The 20,308-nt window shown below is 37.8% G+C and overlaps 1 protein-coding gene and 1 long non-coding RNA gene across 2 annotated transcripts in view; both read left to right on the forward strand.

Moving 5' to 3' along the window:
• The window catches only part of LOC145460464 (uncharacterized), a 90,277-nt gene that overhangs the window by 24,100 nt on the left and 45,869 nt on the right, over window positions 1–20,308 (forward strand). The gene's annotated exons all lie outside the window — the stretch shown is intronic.
• On the forward strand, window positions 8,775–12,077 carry LOC145503370 (protein SEC13 homolog). Its single transcript, XM_081482832.1, has 6 exons — window positions 8,775–8,813; window positions 9,583–9,656; window positions 9,761–9,881; window positions 10,403–10,462; window positions 10,578–10,664; window positions 11,918–12,077. Exons 1-6 carry the CDS (start codon window positions 8,775–8,777, stop codon window positions 11,999–12,001), a joined length of 465 nt encoding a protein of 154 aa, XP_081338958.1. The 3' UTR covers window positions 12,002–12,077.

The following is a 20,308-nucleotide window of genomic DNA, read 5'->3' on the forward strand; positions in this document are numbered from 1 at the left end:
TGCTGAGACTGCGCAATACGGACTGGAAATCATCTTTAACTTTTAACGTAATTCTCGAATTCCAAGTTTGGAACCTGTCGTAAAATAGTTACAAGTAAAATATTCATTAAATAATCAAAATATTCTCGATTGAATTCTGCAGTCACAAGTTCATTCCAAACATAACCACCTACCTATATTACTTTAAGTTTAAACGTTATTCTCGAATTACAAATTTGGAACCTGTCGCATAAAGTACAAGTAAAATCCGTTAAATAATCAAAATATTCAAGATTGAATTCTTCCGTCGCAAGCTCATTACAAACAAAACCACGTACAAAACAGAGCTTTTGTTCCTGATGCAGCTCTCAAGACCTCCGCTTCCTGAAGTCTCTACATTAGGAATTGGACTTGTATGGCGCACGTGTTCAAAGAGGGTGTTTTCAGTGCGGCGTTTTCGTGTTAACTGTCCCAAAAATTAGCCTGTCCTAAATTTACATTCACTTTCTTAATAAGTTGAAAATTCAACGAATAAATTCCATGTTGCCATACGTATGTTTAGTAATTGATCGCAGATGACGTCAAAATGTGGTAAGAACAAAAGTAATATATAGCACGCGAGGCACACGAGGCGATAGCCGTGTGTGTCACAGATTTTAACGTCTTCTGTAATCAATTACTGAACAGACGCACGGCCACATGGAATCCATCTGTGTTATAGAATAAAAAAAAGTCAATGAAGTCTCCTGCGTTTGTGCTCCATTTGAAAATGAATAAGAACCAATCAAAAGGCGAGACTAATTCGACTTATGACATAGGATTTGTCAGATTATAGTTGATAACCGTTTGCTGCTGTCACTCAAAATCAGGCCAGCTGAATTTCACCTTTCCCTCGATCTCTTTTCCTCCAGAGCAGAAAAATGTTTGCCATGTATCATCATCAGTCTCAAAGTCGTGTGTTTTAGGGAGGAACACTCTTTTTTGCAACTGCCCGGTTTCATTGCAGTGGTGCTACATAGTTTCTAAATGTATTGTAAATGTTTATCGTCCGCTCGGGGTCCATTAATCAGATAAAATTAAGTGCCACTGGCGATTGAACTTTACTTGAGTTGACAGTTAAGTCGAATGACTGCGTGGTGGTGCTAAGCCCACCTCATAAAGCGTCTGGGATTCCGTCCACAAGTTCTGTTCAAAGATAACAAGATCACCGTGACTTACAATTTTTCTACAGAAGCAGAGACCGGGCTGCGCAAACTTCGATTTTGACCTACCTAGACTTGATTTCCAAAAGCTTCGACGGTATTTTCGAGTCCCGGGGACTTGAAACTAACTCGAGAAGATCTCGTCCTTCAGTGAAATCGACAAACGACAAATAATCGAAAACTTGGTAATGTGCATGCTGGCCGAAGTATAGCTTACTGTAAACACTGGAAAGAGGCAGAGACAGGTCTACGAAAACTTTGATTTTGACCTATCTAGACTTAATTTCCATGAGCTTGGACGGTATTTCCGAGTCCCAGGGACTTGAAACTAACTCGAGAAGACCTTGTCCTTCAGTAGAATCGACAAGCGAAAAATAATCGAAAGCTTGGTTATGTGCATTGGGGCCGAAATGTAGCCCCTGTTAAACTTACTTAGACACTGAAAAGAAGTAGAGACGGAGCCGCGCAAACTTTGATTTCAACCCATTTAGGTTTAAAAAGACCTTTTAAGAAAGAACACAAAACCTGTCTGACCGTAAAATATATCCATCTTGCCATGTCTTGTTTTCATTTAAGCCTCTCTTTATTAGCTTGTATCCGATAGGCAAAGACCTGCAAAAGTATGGATCTTAATTGTGAGGTCATTTTTTTTTTAATTCGGGAAAGATTTAATAATGGACTTGAATAAAAACCTATAGCTAATGCAAGGTCCTGCATTTTTTCATGGCACATTTTCCAAGCAAGATAAGGTTGTCAATAAAAGCTACAGTTCATGCGCATTTTGGTACCGTTAAATTTGTCACCCACTTCAAGGAGTCTCCCTGTAGCCCAGTGGTTACATTTCCGAGCTTCAGTTCGAAAGGGAATGGCGTTCATCTCCCGCGGGGGAACTCCTTTTTTTTTTTTCATGTTTGTGTTAGAGACCATTAATATTTTTCGTACAATCCTTTTTTTTTTTCCGTTTTAACCAAGTTAGGTTTGATAAGACCTTTTAAGAATAGACATAAAACCTGTCTGACAGTAAACTAAATATATCCATCTTGCCATGTCTTTTTTCATTTAAGCCGCTCTTTATTAGCTTGTATCCGATAGGCAAAGACCTGCAAAAGTATGGATCTTAATTGGGAGGTCATTTTTCTTAATTTGAATTTTATCATTTTTTTTTTTTTTGAAAAAGATTTAATAATGGACTTCAATAAAAACCTATAACTAATGCAAGGTCCTTCATTTTTTTCATAGCACATTTTCCAAAGAAAGATGAGGCTGTCAATAAAACCTACAGTTTATGCCATTTGGTACCGTTGAATTTGCTACCCAATTCAAGGAGTCCCCCTGTAGCCCAGTGGTTACATTTCCGAGCTTCGGTTCGGAAGGACATGGTGTCAGCCCCCATAGGGGGACTCCTTTTTTTCAGATTTTTGTTAGACTCCATTTTTTTTCCGTGCAATCTTCCTTTTTTCTTTTTTGTTTCAACCGAGTTAGGGATAAAAAGACATTTTAAGAAGGAACAACAAATCTGGCTGACCGTAAAATATATGCAGCTTATTATTTCTTTTTTGTTGTAAGCTGTCTTTATTAATGTCGAGGAAAAGGTTGTTGTTCTTCATCGTGGTAGATGCAATAATAAAGTGTATTATCGTTTGTCTCACGATGTAGTCACTAGAGATGTAGATCGCGACGTTTCGACTGCTTACTGCGAGTCTTCTTCGGGCGATAAGGTCAACTGATTGCACGGTATCATTTATATCACAAAGGTCGGCTGTGATTGGTGCATTTCGATCCTCCTATTGTTCCATTGTTCCGGCGAGTAGCTGTTCCCTCAGTGGTCCGCTGTTGTACCGTTCTGCTGTTGTTGTGTTTCTTGATCGTGGGTATCCATGCTTCAGGAATTCAGGGTATTCGCACCGTCTTTAAGTCCGACACGACACTTCGGTCACACTTAGTGCGACCAAAGGACACCATCAACCCGGCTAAACAAGATGGTGTTGTCTACAGGATTCCCTGTGAGTGCGGCAAAGTCTACATCGGGGAAACAGGGAGATCTATGCAGGAGAGGATCAAAGAACACGACAGGGATATACGACTCGCCCGTACCCAGACCTCCGCCGTTTCTGAACACACCCACGAGACCGGCCACTATCCTATCTGGAATGAGGTTAAGTTTATTGATCGAGATCCTCACTGCTACACACGTAGGGTCTAGGAAGCTATTCACATAAGACTTCACCCTAACAACATCAACAGGGATAGTGGAATTGAAATTCCTGAAGCATGGATACCCACGATCAAGAAACACAACAACAGCAGAACGGTACAACAGCGGACCACTGAGGGAACAGCTACTCGCCGGAACAATGGAACAATAGGAGGATCGAAATGCACCAATCACAGCCGACCTTTGTGATATAAATGATACCGTGCAATCAGTCGACCTTATCGCCCGAAGAAGACTCGCAGTAAGCAGTCGAAACGTCGCGATCTACATCTCTAGTGACTACATCTTGAGACAAACGATAATACACTTTATTACTGTCTTTATTAATTTGTATCCAGTAGGCGAAGAACTATAAAATAACGGCTTTTGATGGAAATGTTTTTTTTTTTTCTGCTTGGGAAAGATTTTAAAAAGACTCTATAACTGAGACAAGGTCTTTTATTTTTTCATTGCATATTTCCCAAAGCAAGATGAGGCTGTCAACAAAAACTACATTTCATGTGGATATAGGTGCCGATAAATTTGCTACCTAATTCAAGGAGTCCCCCTGTAGCCCAGTGGTTACATTTCCGAGCGTCGGTCGGAAGGGCATGGCGTTCAGCCTCTGCAGGTAAACGCCGTTTTTTTTTTCTTGTTTGTGTTGGAGTCCATTGATAGTTTTCGTACAATATTCTTTTTTTTTTTCCGTTTCTACCAAGTTAGGTGTGGAAAGACCTTTTAAGAAAGGACATTAAACACCTTCTGACCGTAAAATGTATCCATCTTGCTATGTATTTTTTTCATTTAAGCCGCTCGTTATTACCTTGTATCCAATAGGCATAGACCTGCAAAAGTATGGATCCTAATTGGGAGGTCATTTTCTTATTTGGGACAGATTTAAAAATGGACTTCAATAAAAACTAATGCAGGGTCTTTATTTTTTTTCTTCATAGCACATTTTTCGAAGCAAGATGAGGCTCTCACTAAAAACTACATTTCATGCGCATATAGGTACCGTCAAATTTATCACCCAATTTAAGGAGTCCCTCTGTAGCCCAGTGGTTATATTTCCGAGCTTCTATTCGGAAGGGCATGGCGTTTAGTCGCCGTATGGGGACTCCGTGTTCTTTTTTTTCATGTTCGTGTTGGAGTCCGTTAAATTTGTTATTTAAGGAGTCTCCCTGTAGCCCAGTGGTTACATTTCCGAACTTCAGTTCGGAAGGGCATGGCGTTCAGCTCCTGCAGGGGGACTCAGTTTCTTTTTCTTTATTTGTTTGTTTTTTTTTGTGTGTTGGATTCCATTTTCTTTTTTATACAATCTTCTTTTTTTCCGTTTCAACCAAGTTAGGTGTAAAAAGATCTTTTAAGAAAGGACATCAAACCTGGGTCACCGTAAACTGTACCCATCTTGCCATTTTTTTTTTTTCATTTAAGTCGCTCTTTATTAGGTTACAAACGCTGCCGAATGAATTTTAAAAATCAAGGAGAGGGATTGACGTTGATCAAGAACTGTAAAAAAAAGTCAATAATATTTTAAAATAATGTGTTGTGTTTATTTCACGTGAGCTCTATATAAACAAAGAAAATGCAAAACTTTCTCAGAGTAAAGAGTGCAAAGGGTGTTGTCTTTAGAATTTGTGACGTGCCTGTTAGCTGATTGGTCTAATTTTATTTTGCATATTCATGATGACTATTGCTGACCTGAGGTGCTTGTTTGACATTTTGAGATGTTTGCCGTCGGAGTGAGATGTGTACAGTTCCCTTCTACATGAGAAACACACTCTTACTTTGAAGAAGAAATGGCGGCCATGTTTGGGGAAGGACAGTCGGTTGACACCCATTTTTGTCAATGGTTGGTACCAATTTATTTGCATTCTACCTTCGCAAGTAATGTTTCAACCAAAAATACCGGCTCCAAGTCCTGCCACGTGCGCTCGACGGACTCGGTTTACGTTTCGTGTCGAACTTCACAACAACCTCATTACTTTACTAACGGAGTAAAACGTACGTTAGAAGCTAGTTCAGGAACCACACAAGACGCTTAAGTTAGTAGTAGTTATTTTTACCAGAGTTTGGCTTTCCTTATGAAAGTGGCGTTTCTTTGTCAAAATTTGTCTTGTACTCAGGTCAACGCGCACTCGCGTTCAACAGCTCACTGTGAATTATTTTATTTCGTTTACTCTTTTCAGTTTCCACACTTGGGTTTGTTCCTTACTCAATTTTTATCTATTCTGTTTTCAGGGCTTGTCAGCAAGACAGGAGGAGATCAAAAGGATTCAAGCAGGGAGGATGAAGACAAAGTTGAGAATAGCATTTTAGAATTTGGTTAAATTGAAATCTTTCCGATAAGTAACGGCAGTCTTGCAACTAAAAATGTTGTATTAGAGGTCAAAACTTCTTAGTCTTAGAATCATTTTGATCGTTTAACGTTTTAATTTTTTTTTCTCGACTGAAATATTTGCTTTCGAGTGATATTCGGGCGCGGAAAAAAATTTCTATTTGGTGGTGAAGTTTGATTAATTATTTCTGCCATTTTTGCCGGAAAGGTTTCAACCGCTTTCGAGTTATCATCTGTTACATGTTTTCAAATTGGGGGGAGTTTTATTTCTTGGATCGAGCGATCATCAGTTTGATTAAACTAAATTTTATCGGTCGATATTTGCATGTTCTACTACATTTATTTTGTCAGATTGGAGTGTTTTTGATTTTTTTTCTTGCAAAATTCCAAATTGTTTAACAATCGCTCAACTCCCCTAAGTTTGAAAACCTGTCGCCAAGCGATAACCTTTGTAGAGTATTTTAAGGTGGCACTGCATGTTGAAATCAAACCGTGATAGCTACTGTGATCATGTCAATCATAACAAATTCTTTTGTCATAAAACTTGGGCAAACAATTAAATGCTGAGTTTTGATTTGTCGTGTTCTCCAAAATCGCATTAAGCGCTGAAGTTTTACGAAGGCCTCGTTTCAACTTAGGATGGCAATTGCTTGTTGGAGGGCAATGCCCTTGCTCAAAAACAATATCACATGACCATTCAATAAAAATTGCTTCATTTTGGAAGCTTATTCAAACGCTTTAAGTTATCGAAGAATTCTACTTGTCAAATCTTAGCTTTTCAGACAAGAAATCAAAGGGTCTCTTTCGATTCAAGATCGATTCTTCGCTTTGCAGGCGAATTCACTTGAACATATTAAGATTTTCATTTTTCTCCCAAAAAGGTCACAGAGCTTCTACAAAAGAAACCATTGCTATTAATTTATGTGAATTGTAAATGTTGAAAGAGCAATTTCCTTGCTCAAAATTTATTAATGATCCAATTCATTTGAAAATGCTGTAGCTTGAAGCTCACTAAATTTGCTCAGTGTAATTACCAAACAAGTTATATTGATTCAACTTATTGCAGGAGTCGTTAGCGATTCGTTAGTAAATCTGAGTTTCGTGACAACTTCTTTCAAGTTAATTTCTAAATATTTTAAGCATTTGTTGACATGATCATTTATTATTGAGCGCTAGAAGAGGATATTTGGTTTCCGCATTGATCTTCGTATCAAGAAAGTACTTAATTTATCGGCAGATGTTGTTATATACATTCCCGTACGGAAACCGGTCGGTTTAAATTGTTTCTTCGGAAGGGGACTAGGCGTATAAAGATCAACCAGAAATTAAACCAAATATATCCTCTTGTTTAACTTCCAGCGAGGCTGTAATGAATTATGTCTGGTATCAAGCAACTCTTTCCGTTATAGCTTTTCGAAAAAATTAGGTCTAATTGTCTGAATTTCCAATTTTTTTTGTTTTCATTACTGTCAGATCTATTACTTTTTTGAAATGTAGCTTCAATTGTCAGAATATTCTAAAGAAAACATACACCTTCGATTTAATTGCCTGATTGTTTTAAAGTGTTGCTTTCGTTCGCAACTGACAGACATTTTCACTATTTCATCTTTGAAATTCTAAACTTGGTTCCAATTGTCTGATTCTTTGAAAATTTTATCGTTATCGTTTGCGTTCACTACTAATTTATCATCATGAACGTAGCTCCAATTTTATGATTGTTCTAAAATTTTTGCGCTATCGTTTGCTACGGACAAAAATTTTCCAAACACTCGCTATTCCTCTATTGCTTTTCAAAAATGCAGTTTCAATTTTCAGCTAAAATGTTGTTGTTTTCGTCGGTAACTAACAGACATTTTCACTAAAAGTATTTACTATTTCATCTCTGATTTTCAAAACCTGGTTTCAGTTGACTGATTCTGATTTTGTGGCTATCATTTGTATTCACTATTACATCTTTTGTCACGAACGTAGCTCCAATTGTCTGATTGCTCTAAAATTTTAACGCTATCGTTTGCTACGGACAAAAATTTTCAAAACCGCACTTGCCATTAGCTCTATTGCTTTTCCAAACTAGGTTTATTGTTCTAAAAATGACTTGCGGCTTTCGTCTGCAACTGAAAGACATTTTTACTAACAGTATTCACTATTTCAACTTTGATTTTTAAAACGTGGTTCCAATTGTCTGATTGTTCTTAAATTTTTATCGCTACCGTTTGCTACGAAGAAAATTTTTCAAAACACTTGCTATATTGCTTTTCAACTTTTTCATTCATCTAAAATGATTTTGCTTTCGTTCGCAAATGACAAAGTTTTACAACAGAAGCCATAGGATATATAGATACATTTTAAAGCTTTATAACCAGACATTAACCTTTAACACCTCGCTGGGAGTAATTTCTAGAAGATAACGAAGCAAGCCATGAACAGTTTCTCTTAAATTGGCCTATTACTTGTCGGGTATTGGTTTTTCATCTCGGCTAAAAGTTGCGGAAGTTCTAAAAGTTTTAAAATTCTGGGACTAGATTGAATTTTTCGCGGTTTTTTAATGTTCGTTGGAGTAATCGGATTCCTGGCTTGCTTTTGCTATCTTCTTGAAATATATTGCATAATGATATCACGTTAAATAGTTAAGCTGTGGATGACGGGCAGCTAGAAACCTATTTACAGAAACGGGAAGAGCAAGTTAAAATTTGTACAACTGCAACGTTTCTACAACATTGAGAAGGTGGCGATATTTTGAAATCGCTCTAGTTAAGAGAGTTTATATAGTTGGGGCTCAATTTACCCGGCTTTATAAGCTTTCTTAAATATAACGATTTGGGAATGTTTTCACACTCTCGATGTTGTGCAGAAACTTTGCTGTTGTACAAATTTTTAACTTGTTCTTCTTATTTCTGTAAATAGGTTTCTAGCTGCTCGTTGTCTTACGGCTGACTATTTAACAAGATGTCATCATAGAATATACCATCTTGAACACAAACAAATGTTCACTGGATTCAAAATATTTAAAAAAAAAAAATGCCCAAATGGAAACAAAATTTTCCGTTACTTTGTGTTGAAGATGGTATATGTGGGACAAGCAGATTTTCCTACCAGGCAAGTAACGTCTCATTCTCACAAGGGCTAAGACAAGTTGTCTGCAAACTAAATAAAAGACAGGTAAACTAAGACTTGCCCAGGGCAAGCAAAATTTGAGAGCTGCTTGTCTGAAGGGCAAGCTGGAATTCAAGTTTTTTCCTAGCCCTGATAGAGTAGAGGATTGCTGTCCACGTACTCTTATTTAGTTTCCATGTCACAGGTGTCTATACATGTACACCCAAAGTGTGCAACACTATTTTGTCAGTCTGCAATATTAATTATCCTTTGCAGTCATAATACAACTTGTACCTCTGAACACTAACGTGCTAGTGCTGATCTACACAGCAAGACTTTTGCTTGAATGTTATGTGCTTAAGACATTCCTGCCGCACAAAATTGTTCTTCTTAATCAAACCTACCGCTTACAAAAATAACAGTTCCATGTAGCTGTAAAGACTCCCCTAGCTCAAGCTACGTGCAGCTTCTTTTTTGTAATTTTTAGTTTTAAACGCTTACTCTCAATACCACACCTCAGTATTCAAGGCATTGCTGCTATTGTATGATTTTGATTGACAGTGAAAACATGTCCTGACTGAAAAATTCTCTAACCTAAACAACAGCTGTTGTTGCAGTTCTCAATGGTTGACATAATAATTATGTCATTCTGCACCATATTACACACAAATTGTCGACCTTTTTGCCTGGCTTGTGTACATTCTTAACAAAGAATATATTAGTGTAGGCTCTACTGAAATTATTAATAACAGTTGTTGTTTGTTGATGGTTTTTAGCCTGGATCAAAGTCAGGTGTTTTAGTCAAAAGATTCGTCACTGGAGGATGTGATAACTTGGTAAAAGTATGGAAGTAAGTCACAATTAGTATCACTTTTTTGATCAGTGTGACTTTTGATCGTCTTTAAGTGAGTGTCCACTGTGTGCTAATCCATTTTGTTTGTGTAATATTTAAAGAGAGGTTGATGGACAGTGGGTGGAGGAAGAGAAACTAGAAGCACACAGCGACTGGGTTAGGGATGTTGCCTGGGCCCCTAATGTTGGTCTTCCTGTCAGCACCATAACAACCTGCTCTCAGGTAATGCAGTCGTGAGTTAGGTAATAGATAGAGGGGTTATCAATAACTTTTGTCGTAAATCCAGACAAAACCAACAACAATGGCTAATAACATCTACCAAACATACTAAGTATCACAATCAATGAATGACAACTCAAAGCAAGTTAACACATCATAAGCACTAAACAGGGAAAATTGCGCACGACCAAGGGGCAATTTGTTTTCATTAATTGCATCTGACTGGTTCAGTAGGGGGTGGAACTCTATAATCAATCACAGAGCATTATTTACGCAAAAACAAAGCAATTGCCAATTACTTTCAAAATTTGGTTAACTGCTCTTGAAATTGTTAAACGACAAAGTGAAAAAGTTCATTGTATCTTTATAATTCCAGTGTTCTAACATGCTCACCCGTCTGGTTGGCACTGGTATAGGGAATTTATTACTTTTAATGCTGAGCATCGTCATAAGATTCCTGCTATTTGTTGCTTTTTTTTAATGACATTTCCACATTATTGATTTATATATCCATTTTTGTGCAGGATTGTCGTGTGGTAATCTGGACAAAAAATGAAGTTGTAGGAGGATCATGGACTTCAAAGGTAATTAAAACAAAAATGTGTTTCTGAGAAGCACGTTAATGATCTCTGGAGATTACAATTCTTGTTTAATCCCTTTTTGTGGAGGTAACCAAGCGTTGTTGTAATACATCTGCAGGTTTTAAAAAAGTTTGGTGATGTTGTGTGGCATGTGAGTTGGTCAGTCACTGGAAACATTCTAGCTGTATCTGGTGGAGACAACAAGGTAATCAGCAGTTCAGAAGTCTGCAATGTAGCCCCAAGGCTGGTTTTCTCTGGCACATAATCCTAATAATATTATTATAAGCTGACATATGCAGATGCAGTACTTAAGATGTTGATTATTAGCACCTTTTGCTTAGCTAGAACAATTTCCTAACAAAAGGCGCTACTGCACCTTTATGCACCTTAACAGGCTTAAGCCCGAGAACTTTCCTTGGGGTATTGACAGTATGTAATACTCCCAGTGCATGAGCGTCAACAAATTAAGAGCAAAGTCTCTGTCACAGCCACATTTTATTTGTTGTCATTCTAAGGAGAATGGTGAAGTACGTCATTACATGGGAGTGTTCAGTGACATTCCAAATTAGGGATGCATCCAGGGCAGGAAAAAAACATATCGAAATCCAGTTGCCCAGTGGGCCAGTACATTTTAGTTTTCAGCTGCATCCATTTAAATATTACTTGCCCAATAGTCATGTAATGTTCATGCCTTATCAATTATGTACATTTACAGGGTACTATCGATAATCAGTGTTAGACTACAAGACAATGGGCTTACTGGTACTCAACTAGGTGAAAGATACTGGACAGTGATACAAATGTTGTGTCAGGTACAGGGTAACTACTGGTATTACAGTGCCAGTAGTTGCTCAGTCTTTGTGTCACTGTCCAGAAGCAGGGGTAAATGTGGAAGAAGGCGAAGGCTAATTTCACTCGTCCAACAGACCACCAAACTGCCATTGTCACTTGCCCAGGAGCAAAATTTACTGGCAATCAGACCTGGGTTTTTTTTTTGAGGAATGTTTTGATGTATTGATGTATAGGAGAACGCACATGCATTGTCACACAGTACCAGTAGAGAGTAGCATTGCATGACAATCCAAATTTATAAGGGATGCCAACCAAGGGAGATGGTATTGTCGACACCCATGTTGCTACAAAAGAAAGTACCAGGTAGATATTAATTTGACTTTACACAGTCACTTTTTCATTTGTAACCATCATGTCTTTCCTGCTGTGATCATGCCTTCTAGAACATGTCAACGATGAAATAATTATTTCAACCAAACCTTTATGACACCACTGTCTAAAGAGGATTGTTTTCAAAATTTTATGGTGTCATCAGTGGGGTGACAGCTTCTGTTTGAAAATAAAGCAGCAAGGCAACTTCATTCTGCGAAGTTGCTTAGTTGTAGCTGATCACATGGGAAATTGAGAATCAATCAAAGCTAAACAGGACTTTGTTTTTTCCTGCAGGTGAGCTTATGGAAGGAGTCGCTGGAAGGACAGTGGGTTTGTGTTAGTGATGTGTACAAAGGTCAAGGTCAGGAGCCTCAATGATGTCACAGTGATGTCACATAGCCTTATATAGACAAAGAACATTTTTTAAATATCTAGAGAGAAAATGTACATGATGCAAGATACATCTGTCGTACGCTATACAGACAGTGGTGGAGTTTGTTAAATAGCAAGAGTGGAAGAGATTTGCCGGTGTGGGATTTGTATGAAGAGCAATTTTACAAAGCACTTTTACATGGGTCTTTATCCTGGAGACTCCATGTTTCGTCAAAGTTTGTAAAATTATGCAAATGTAGATCAACTGTTGATGTTACTGCTACATGCATAGTTAAAATGGAACTGAAAAAATATACCTGTGAAAGACCTCTGTCCAATCATTTTAAGTTGACTAATCTACATTAGCATTTAAGAATGGTTCAAAATTATTTTGTTGTGAATAAACTAATCACACATTGCAAACTGAGGTTTATTGACTTGAAGAAGTTCTCATAACTAAAACATAATGAAGGCTTTGTGTTGAAGGAGGTTTGTGACGCTATCAAAAAGTAGAAAACCTTCACAATGAAAGTTACCCTGGAGCAGTGGGTTTCTTCTATGTCCAAGCTATCTTTAATAGTTTTTGTTTAAACATAAGTGGTACGAATAGTGCAGCTTCAAACATTGAATCTGAATCTGATTGTTTGTTTGTCGTAATCTTTCCAAACCTTAGCCATCTTTTATTACCTCTGATGTTTCTCTATCTTAGTGCACTTTCATTTACCCTGAGATGAAGAATCAAAGATTGCTGTTACATCACAGGTTTTAGTCTCGCCGGAGCTTTCAACTTACTTTCAGCCGTTGTTTTCAGCGACATCTTTCACTTGTCTGTTGCTGTAGTACGTTCCGAGATTTAAAATCATAACTTGAGAAGAAAATGTTCTGTCATATTTTACAGAAGCACTGTCCTCGCTTTGAATTATGCATAAAATCACTCCTTTTGAACCTCAATCTCTTTCAGGGTACAATAGGTAATTTAGATTTCCAGATCATCTTTGAGAACTAAAGAACTGAGCCCTTATTTCAGATCTAAGGAAGGCGTAGAAACCCTAGACTACAAGTAGTCCCTCTTTCGCTTAGTCCGTCGTGCGTAACGCGAAAGAAAACCGCGAGAAAAAAATGGCCGCGCGAAATCCTGGGGGCGAGAAAAACGCGAAAGCGCGGCTATTATTTTATTTACGGTCTTGCTCGACGGACTAAGCGAAAGAGGGACTACTCGTAGTCTATAAAAACCCCTAATGCTTGTCACATCGCACTTTTGATATCAGAAGCGAGGTCTTATAGTTATTATTAAAAACTGGTTCACTGGATAATGCAATTCGAGAGTTTTCATTGGCTTAGCCATCATATATATGAGCAATTATACCATGCTCTACAAATATGGTAACCGTACGCGAAATGTTTTTCGGGTGTTTTAGGGGCGTTTTTATTAATTAATTAATTAAATTAATAAAACAATTATTCCACTCTCGCTTGTTGGATATGAAATATTATCTCTTATAATCCATCAAATGGTTTCGCTCGCGCGCGAGTGATATTCCCCAATTTTCAAAACCGCGCGTGTTGCGAAATATACTTGAAGGATAATAAACACAATAGCCTCCATTTGGCTCAAAAATATGATCGGATATTTGTCCTTGACCATTATCTATTCCTCGAAGCTCACACGCTCTCGGAAAACTGGTCGCTTCTCGGAACAGATAATGCCCGAGGACAAATATCCGAGCTTATTATTCAACTGCAGCGAATACCGTCCAAATAACAGTACAAATATACAGCGATATTGTACAGTTATTTGTACAGTAGCAAATCTGTTTCCCAGACTGGTCGACGCGCGCACGCAAAACTGTCATACTCACCCTCTTTCACTGATTAATTTATTGACTACAGCAATACTCGTTGTTTGTATCTTGACTGGCCCTACGGGCTCGTCAAACACGGCACAACTCGTAAAAATATAAAGCGATACTACACAACCAAAACATCTAATAAGATTTTTTTTTTTCGCGCCAAATGGAGGCTATTGTATTTATTATCCTTCAAATATTTTTCGCAACATGTGCGGTTTTGAAAATTGGGGGATATCACCCGGATATTCTCCATTTTTAGCTGGGGAATATTCAGCCAAGTGACGAGTTTAAACTAATCGCGCGCTAGCGAAAATATTTGATGGATTATAATCACCAATGTTCACTTCGCTTTCGGCGAATAATTGTTAAATATAAATAATTTTCAGATTGTGGTTAAATCAGCTGAAAAGGCCTTTCCATAAATTTTCGAATATTGAAGGTAGCTCTGAACCCTACCTACAGAATTTTTTTAAACTTTGCCAAAAGTTGCGTCTTATCATGCTTATCAAAAAATGATAATACAAATAAATTTCACCGTGCCGTTTTTGAATTATAAGCCCCCAAAACTGTAATTAAGGTTGTTTTTAGGAGGTCATACTGTTGCTATGGTAACCTATTGGGTCACGAGCATGATAACAAGGTATTAACCAATGATTGGGCAGTTTTTTGATACCATGATTATAACATCAAGTGATAAAGAGTGCTTATAACGACCTATCAAAATCTAAGTGTTGGAAACTGTTTCGAGCCATCTTAAATGCAAACTAAACCACAAAAAGCATAAAACATTACAAAGTTTATAAAATATACAGATTTCTAGCAAGTATTTACTAAATGTATAGGGAGAAGTGGATATCAGGCCTCTAAGATACATTTCATCTCATAACAGTTGATATCAAAGATACAGATATACCACTGAGCTAATGAGAATTTTTCTCTTTTTCTTGTCAATACATTTGTAGAAGCAGAATGCTTAACTTCCGCTGGAATTGCATTGCATATACTGATTACTTTGTTTCTTGTAGATTATTTCCAAAGTTTGCCGTATTGCTAGAAATAAAGAATTCTAACCTTAACTTCGTATAAGAGTTATTTTAAGGGTGATTCAAGTGTCCCAAGGAATGTTGGCTAAGATTGCAGGTTGTCAAAAGAAGAACATTGTACGGTGTTTATGTTACAAAAATAATCTTTGTGCAAAGGGGAGCACTTATTGAGGGTTGATGTTAAAGAACTGACTGCGGGAACGCACAGGGAACACACGGTGTAATAAACCAGCCAAATCTTAACGGATCCAACTGCAAAGGCATCGGAAACGAAGAGGGAAAACATGGGGGAAACTACGGGTAATACAAGGAAACGCGCGAGGGATACACGCGCGAAATGCACTCGGAAATGCACGAGAGAACGGAACCTCGATCCCAGGGAGTTTACGAAACCTCGACGGCGACGCGGAGGACAACGTCGATTAAAATATGAATTTATAGTTTACTTAGGAATCGCGCGATACTCTAAAGTCATTTACTCTGTTTATCACTGTCAAACTATCGCAAAACTAAATCCGGAACACAGCGATAAATTTGAAATAAAAATTTAAAAAGGTTCGTGTTCCCTAGGCAACGCAAAATTTGGTCATTTCAAGTTGTTGTTTTGCAGAGGACGGCAAAGAAATGTACCAAGAATTATAACGCACTTGCACAGCCATTGTACTGCTCATTATTTTTTTGTTCAATGACGTTCCTCTTGCCGTTGTCGCCATGATTTCGTAACTTCTACTAACTTCTCCGTGAAAACGCTGTCATTTCTGCTACCCTTACGTTCTTTCTTACACACTAGGTTCGCTGCACGTTCCCTTCTGGCGTGTCTCCCCCCCCCCCCCCCATTCCCAACGGGTCCCCGGTGGGTTCCTTATTAAGTTTATCGGCAGCATTGTAGTTTCATTCGCCAGATTGGTGCCCTGATTCGTTTGCTCGTCAGCTTCTCCGTGACAGTTAAGCAGATTCACAATCCCTTTGGTCTTCTTAAGCCTCCTTTTATTTGAGCCAGTAACTGATGGGTGAAAAGTTTAAGAAAGCAGAGATGACTTTGTATAAAAGAGAGCAAATTGAATACGAATCTTCGCGAACATAACAGTGAGCAATGGACTTAACATACAAACTTTATAAAGATACGAGGCTAATTAAAAAACCTGTGTTTTAAATCTTTTTAGTGTGGCACAAAACTATTTGTCGTGCCATTTAGGTATGTTATGACGATGAGGGAATCGTGTGATAAAAAAAATGTTAGTAAATAACAGATTTGTACGTTGTCCACGAAAATGCTCATCTAGCGGTAGCCATGTCTTTTTACATTTAAGCTGCTATTTAAGTTCCGAACTTTTGCAGGTCTTCGCCTATTGGATACAACCTAATAAAGAGAGTTTAAATGAAAAAGACATGGCAAGATGGGTATATTTTACGGTCACCCAGGTTTCATGTCCTTTCTTAAAAGGTCCTTTCACTCCTAACTTGGTTCAAACGAAAAAAAAAACGGTTGTGCGAAAAAAGATAAATGGAGTCCAACACAAATATGAAAAAAAAAAACCCGGAGTCCCCCTGCAGGGGCTGAACGCCATGCCCTTCCGAACCGAAGCTCGGAAATGTAACCACTGGGCTACAGGGAGACTGCTTGAATTGGGTAGCAAATTTAACGGTACCTATATGCACATAAAATGTAGCTTTTATTGACAGCCTCAACTTGCTTTGGAAAATGTGCTACGAAAAAAATGAAAGACTATACTTAAGTTATCGCACACTTTCCAAAGCAAGATGAGGCTGTCAATAAAATCTACATTTCATCTGCATATAGGTACCGTTGAATTTACTACCCAATTCAAGGAGACCCCTGTAGCCCAGTGGCTACGTTTCCGAGCTTCGGTTCGGAAGGGCATGACGCTCAGCTCCCGCAGGAGGACTCCGTTTTTTTCATTTTTGTGTTGAACTCCATTCATCTTGTCTTCGTACAATCTTTTTTCCCCATTTTCAACCAAGTTAAGAGTAAAACGACCTTTTAAGAGAGGATATCAAATGTGGCTCACCGTAAAATATATCAATCTTGCGATGTCTTTTTTCGGAAGGGCGTGTCGTTCAGATCCGTAGGGTGACTCCGTTTTTGTTTTACATGTTTCGGGGGAGTCTACTTACCTTTTTACGTAAATCTTCTTTTTTTCCGTTTCAACCAAGTTAGGGGTGAAAAGACCTTTTAAGCAAAAAAATTAAACATGGCTGAACGTAAAATAAACCAATCTTGTAAAGTTACCACGTCTTTTTTCATTTAACCTCTCTTTATTAACTTGTATCCAATAGGCAAAGACCTGCAAAAGTGTGGATCTTAATTGGGAGGTTATTTCTTTTAATTGGGGAAAGATTTAATAATGGTTTCAAAAAATCTATACAACCTAAGCAAGGTCTTTCATTTTTTTTCATAGCACATTTTCCAAAGTAAGATGAGGCTATCAATGAAAATTACACTTCATGTGCACATAGGTACCGTTAAATTTGTTACCCATTTCAAAGAGTTCGCCTGTAGCCCAGTGGTTACATTTGCGAACTTCGTTTTGGAAGGGCATGGCGTTCAGCCCCGGCAGGGAGACTCCGTTTTTATTTTTGTGTCGGAATCCATTTTGTTTTTGTACAATCTTCTTTGTTTTACTTTTGAACCAAGGTAGGAGTGAAACGATCTTTTAAGAAAGGATATCAAACCTGGCTGACCGTAAAATATACTCATCTTGCCATGTCTTTTTTCATTTAAGTCGCTCTTTATTAGCTTGCATCCAATAGGCAAAGACCTGCAAAAGGACTGGTCTTAATTGGGAGATCACTTCTTTTATTTGGCAAAGATCTAATAATGGACCAATAAAAACCAGTAACTAATGCAAGAGCTTTCATTTTTTTCATAGCACATTTTTCAAAGCAAGTGGAAGCGGTCAATAAAACCTACATTTCATGTGCATGTAGATACCGTTAAATTTGCTACCCAATTTAAGGAGTCTCCCTGTAGCCCAGTGGTTACATTTCCGAACTTCGGATCGGAAGGGCATGGCGTTCAGCCCCCGCAGGGGGACTCCGTTTTTGTTTTTTTCAATTTTTAAGGTAAACTCCATTTATTTTTTTCGTACGGTCTTCTTTTTTTTTCTTTTTTTTTTCATTTGAACCAAGTTAGAAGTGAAAGACTTTTTAAGAAAGGACATCAAACTTGGATGACCGTAAAATATATCCATCCTGCGATGTCTTTTTTCATTTAAGCCGCTCTTTATTAGCTCGCTTCCGATAGGCAAAGACTTGCCAAAGTCCTGGTTTTAATTGGGAGGTCATTTTTTTTTATTTATTTGGCAAAGATTTAATAATGGACTTCAATAAAAACCTATCACTAATGCAAGGTCTTTCTTTTTTGTCTTAGCACATTTTCCAAAGCAAGATGAGGCTGTCAATAAAAGCTACAGTTTATGCGCACATAGGTACCGTTAACTTTGTCATTCAATTCAAGGAGTCCCCCTGTAGTCCAGTGGTTTCATTTCCGAACTTCGGTTCGGAAGGGCATGACGTTCAGAGTCCGCAGGGGAACTCCTTTTTTTTTTATTATGTTTGTGTTGGAGTCCATTGATATTTTTCGTACAATATTCTTTTTTTTTTTTTTTTTTCAGTTTCAACCAAGTTAGGTGTGGAAAGACCTTTTAAGAAAGGACATTAAACCCTTTCTGACCGTAAAATGTATCCATCTTGCCATGTATTTTCTCATTTAAGCCGCTCTTTATTAGCTTGTATCCAATAGGCAAAGACCTGCAAAAGTATGGATCCTAATTGAGAGGTCTTTTTCTTATTTGGGGAAGATTTATAAATATATATACAGATTTATAAATGTACTTCAAAAACCTATCACTAATGCAAGGTCTTTATATTTTTTCGAAGCACATTTTCCAAAGCAAGATAAGGCTATCAATGAAAACTTAATTTCATGTACATATAGGTACCGTTAAATTTGCTACCCAATTCAAGGAGTCCCCCTTTAGCCCAGTGGTTACATTTCCGAGCTTCGGCTCGGAAGGACATGGTGTCAGCCCCCATAGGGGGACTCCTTTTTTTTTTTCAGATTTTTGTTGGACTCCATTTTTTTTGTGCAATCTTTTTTTTTTCTTTCAACCGAGTTAGAGATGAAAAGACATTTTAAGAGAGAACAACAAATCAAACCTGTCTGACGTAGAATGTTTCCATCTTCCCACGTCTTTTTTTTTATTTAACCTCTCTTTAATAGCTTGTATCCAATAGGCAAAGACCTGCAAAAGTATGGATCCTAATTGGAAGGTTTTTTTCTTATTTTGCCTTACCTGTTACCTAGCTTCTTTGTGCCTCGTGGCACATAAGGCCTCCACAGAATGCCTCCGATTTTCTCTGTTGGCTGCAGCAGCTCTTGCCTCATCCCATGCACGCCATCCCGCGCTGTTCTTCTCTCTCTCAACTGTTCTTCGCCAGGTGGTCTTAGTCTTTTTCTTATTTGTCACAGATTTTAAAATGTAGTTCAATAAAAACCTATCACTAATGCAAGGTCTTTATTTCTTTTTTTTCATAGCACATTTTCTAAAGCAAGATAATTAATAATTAACTTCAATAAAAACCTATAACTAAAGCAAGGTCCTTCATTTTCCAAAGCAAGATGAGGCTGTCAATAAAAGCTACATTTCATTTACATATAGGTACTGTTAAATTTGCTACTCAATTCAAGGAGTCTCCCTGTAGCCCAATGGCTACATTTCTGAGCTTCGGTTCGAAAGGGCATGGCTTTCTGTTCCTGCAAGGGGATCCGTTTTGTTTGTTTTGCTTTTTTTTGTTGTTGTTGTCATGCTTGTGTTGGAGTCCATTGATCTCTTTCGTACAATCTCCTTTTTTCCGTTTTACCCGTGTTTGGTGAGAAAATTAAAGACCTTTTAAGAAAGGACATCAAAGTCTTTCTGACCTTAAAATATATCCATTTTGCCATGTCTTTTTTCATATCCAATAGGCATAGAGCTGCAAACGTATGGATCTTAATTGGGAGGTAATTTTTTTTTTGTTGGGGAAAGATTTAGTAATGGACTTCAATAAAAACCTATCACTAATGCAAGGTCTTTAATTTTTTCGAAGCACATTTTCCAAAGCAGGATAAGGCTATCAATAAAAACTTCATTTCATGTACATATAGGTACTGTTAAATTTGCTATCCAATTCAAGGAGTCCCCCTGTAGCCAAGTGGTTACATTTCCGAGCTTCGGTTCGGAAGGACATGGTGTCAGCCCCCATAGGGGGACTCCTTTTTTCAGATTTTTGTTGGACTCCATTTTTTTTTCGTGCAATCTTTTTTTTTTCTTTCAACCGAGTTAGGGATGAAAAGACTTTTTAAGAAAGAACAACACATCAAACCTGTCTGACGTAGAATATTTCCATCTTGCCACGCC

This window comes from Orbicella franksi, chromosome 11, assembly GCF_964199315.1.
Source record: "Orbicella franksi chromosome 11, jaOrbFran1.1, whole genome shotgun sequence".
In the NCBI taxonomy this organism is placed as follows: Eukaryota; Metazoa; Cnidaria; class Anthozoa; order Scleractinia; family Merulinidae; genus Orbicella; species Orbicella franksi.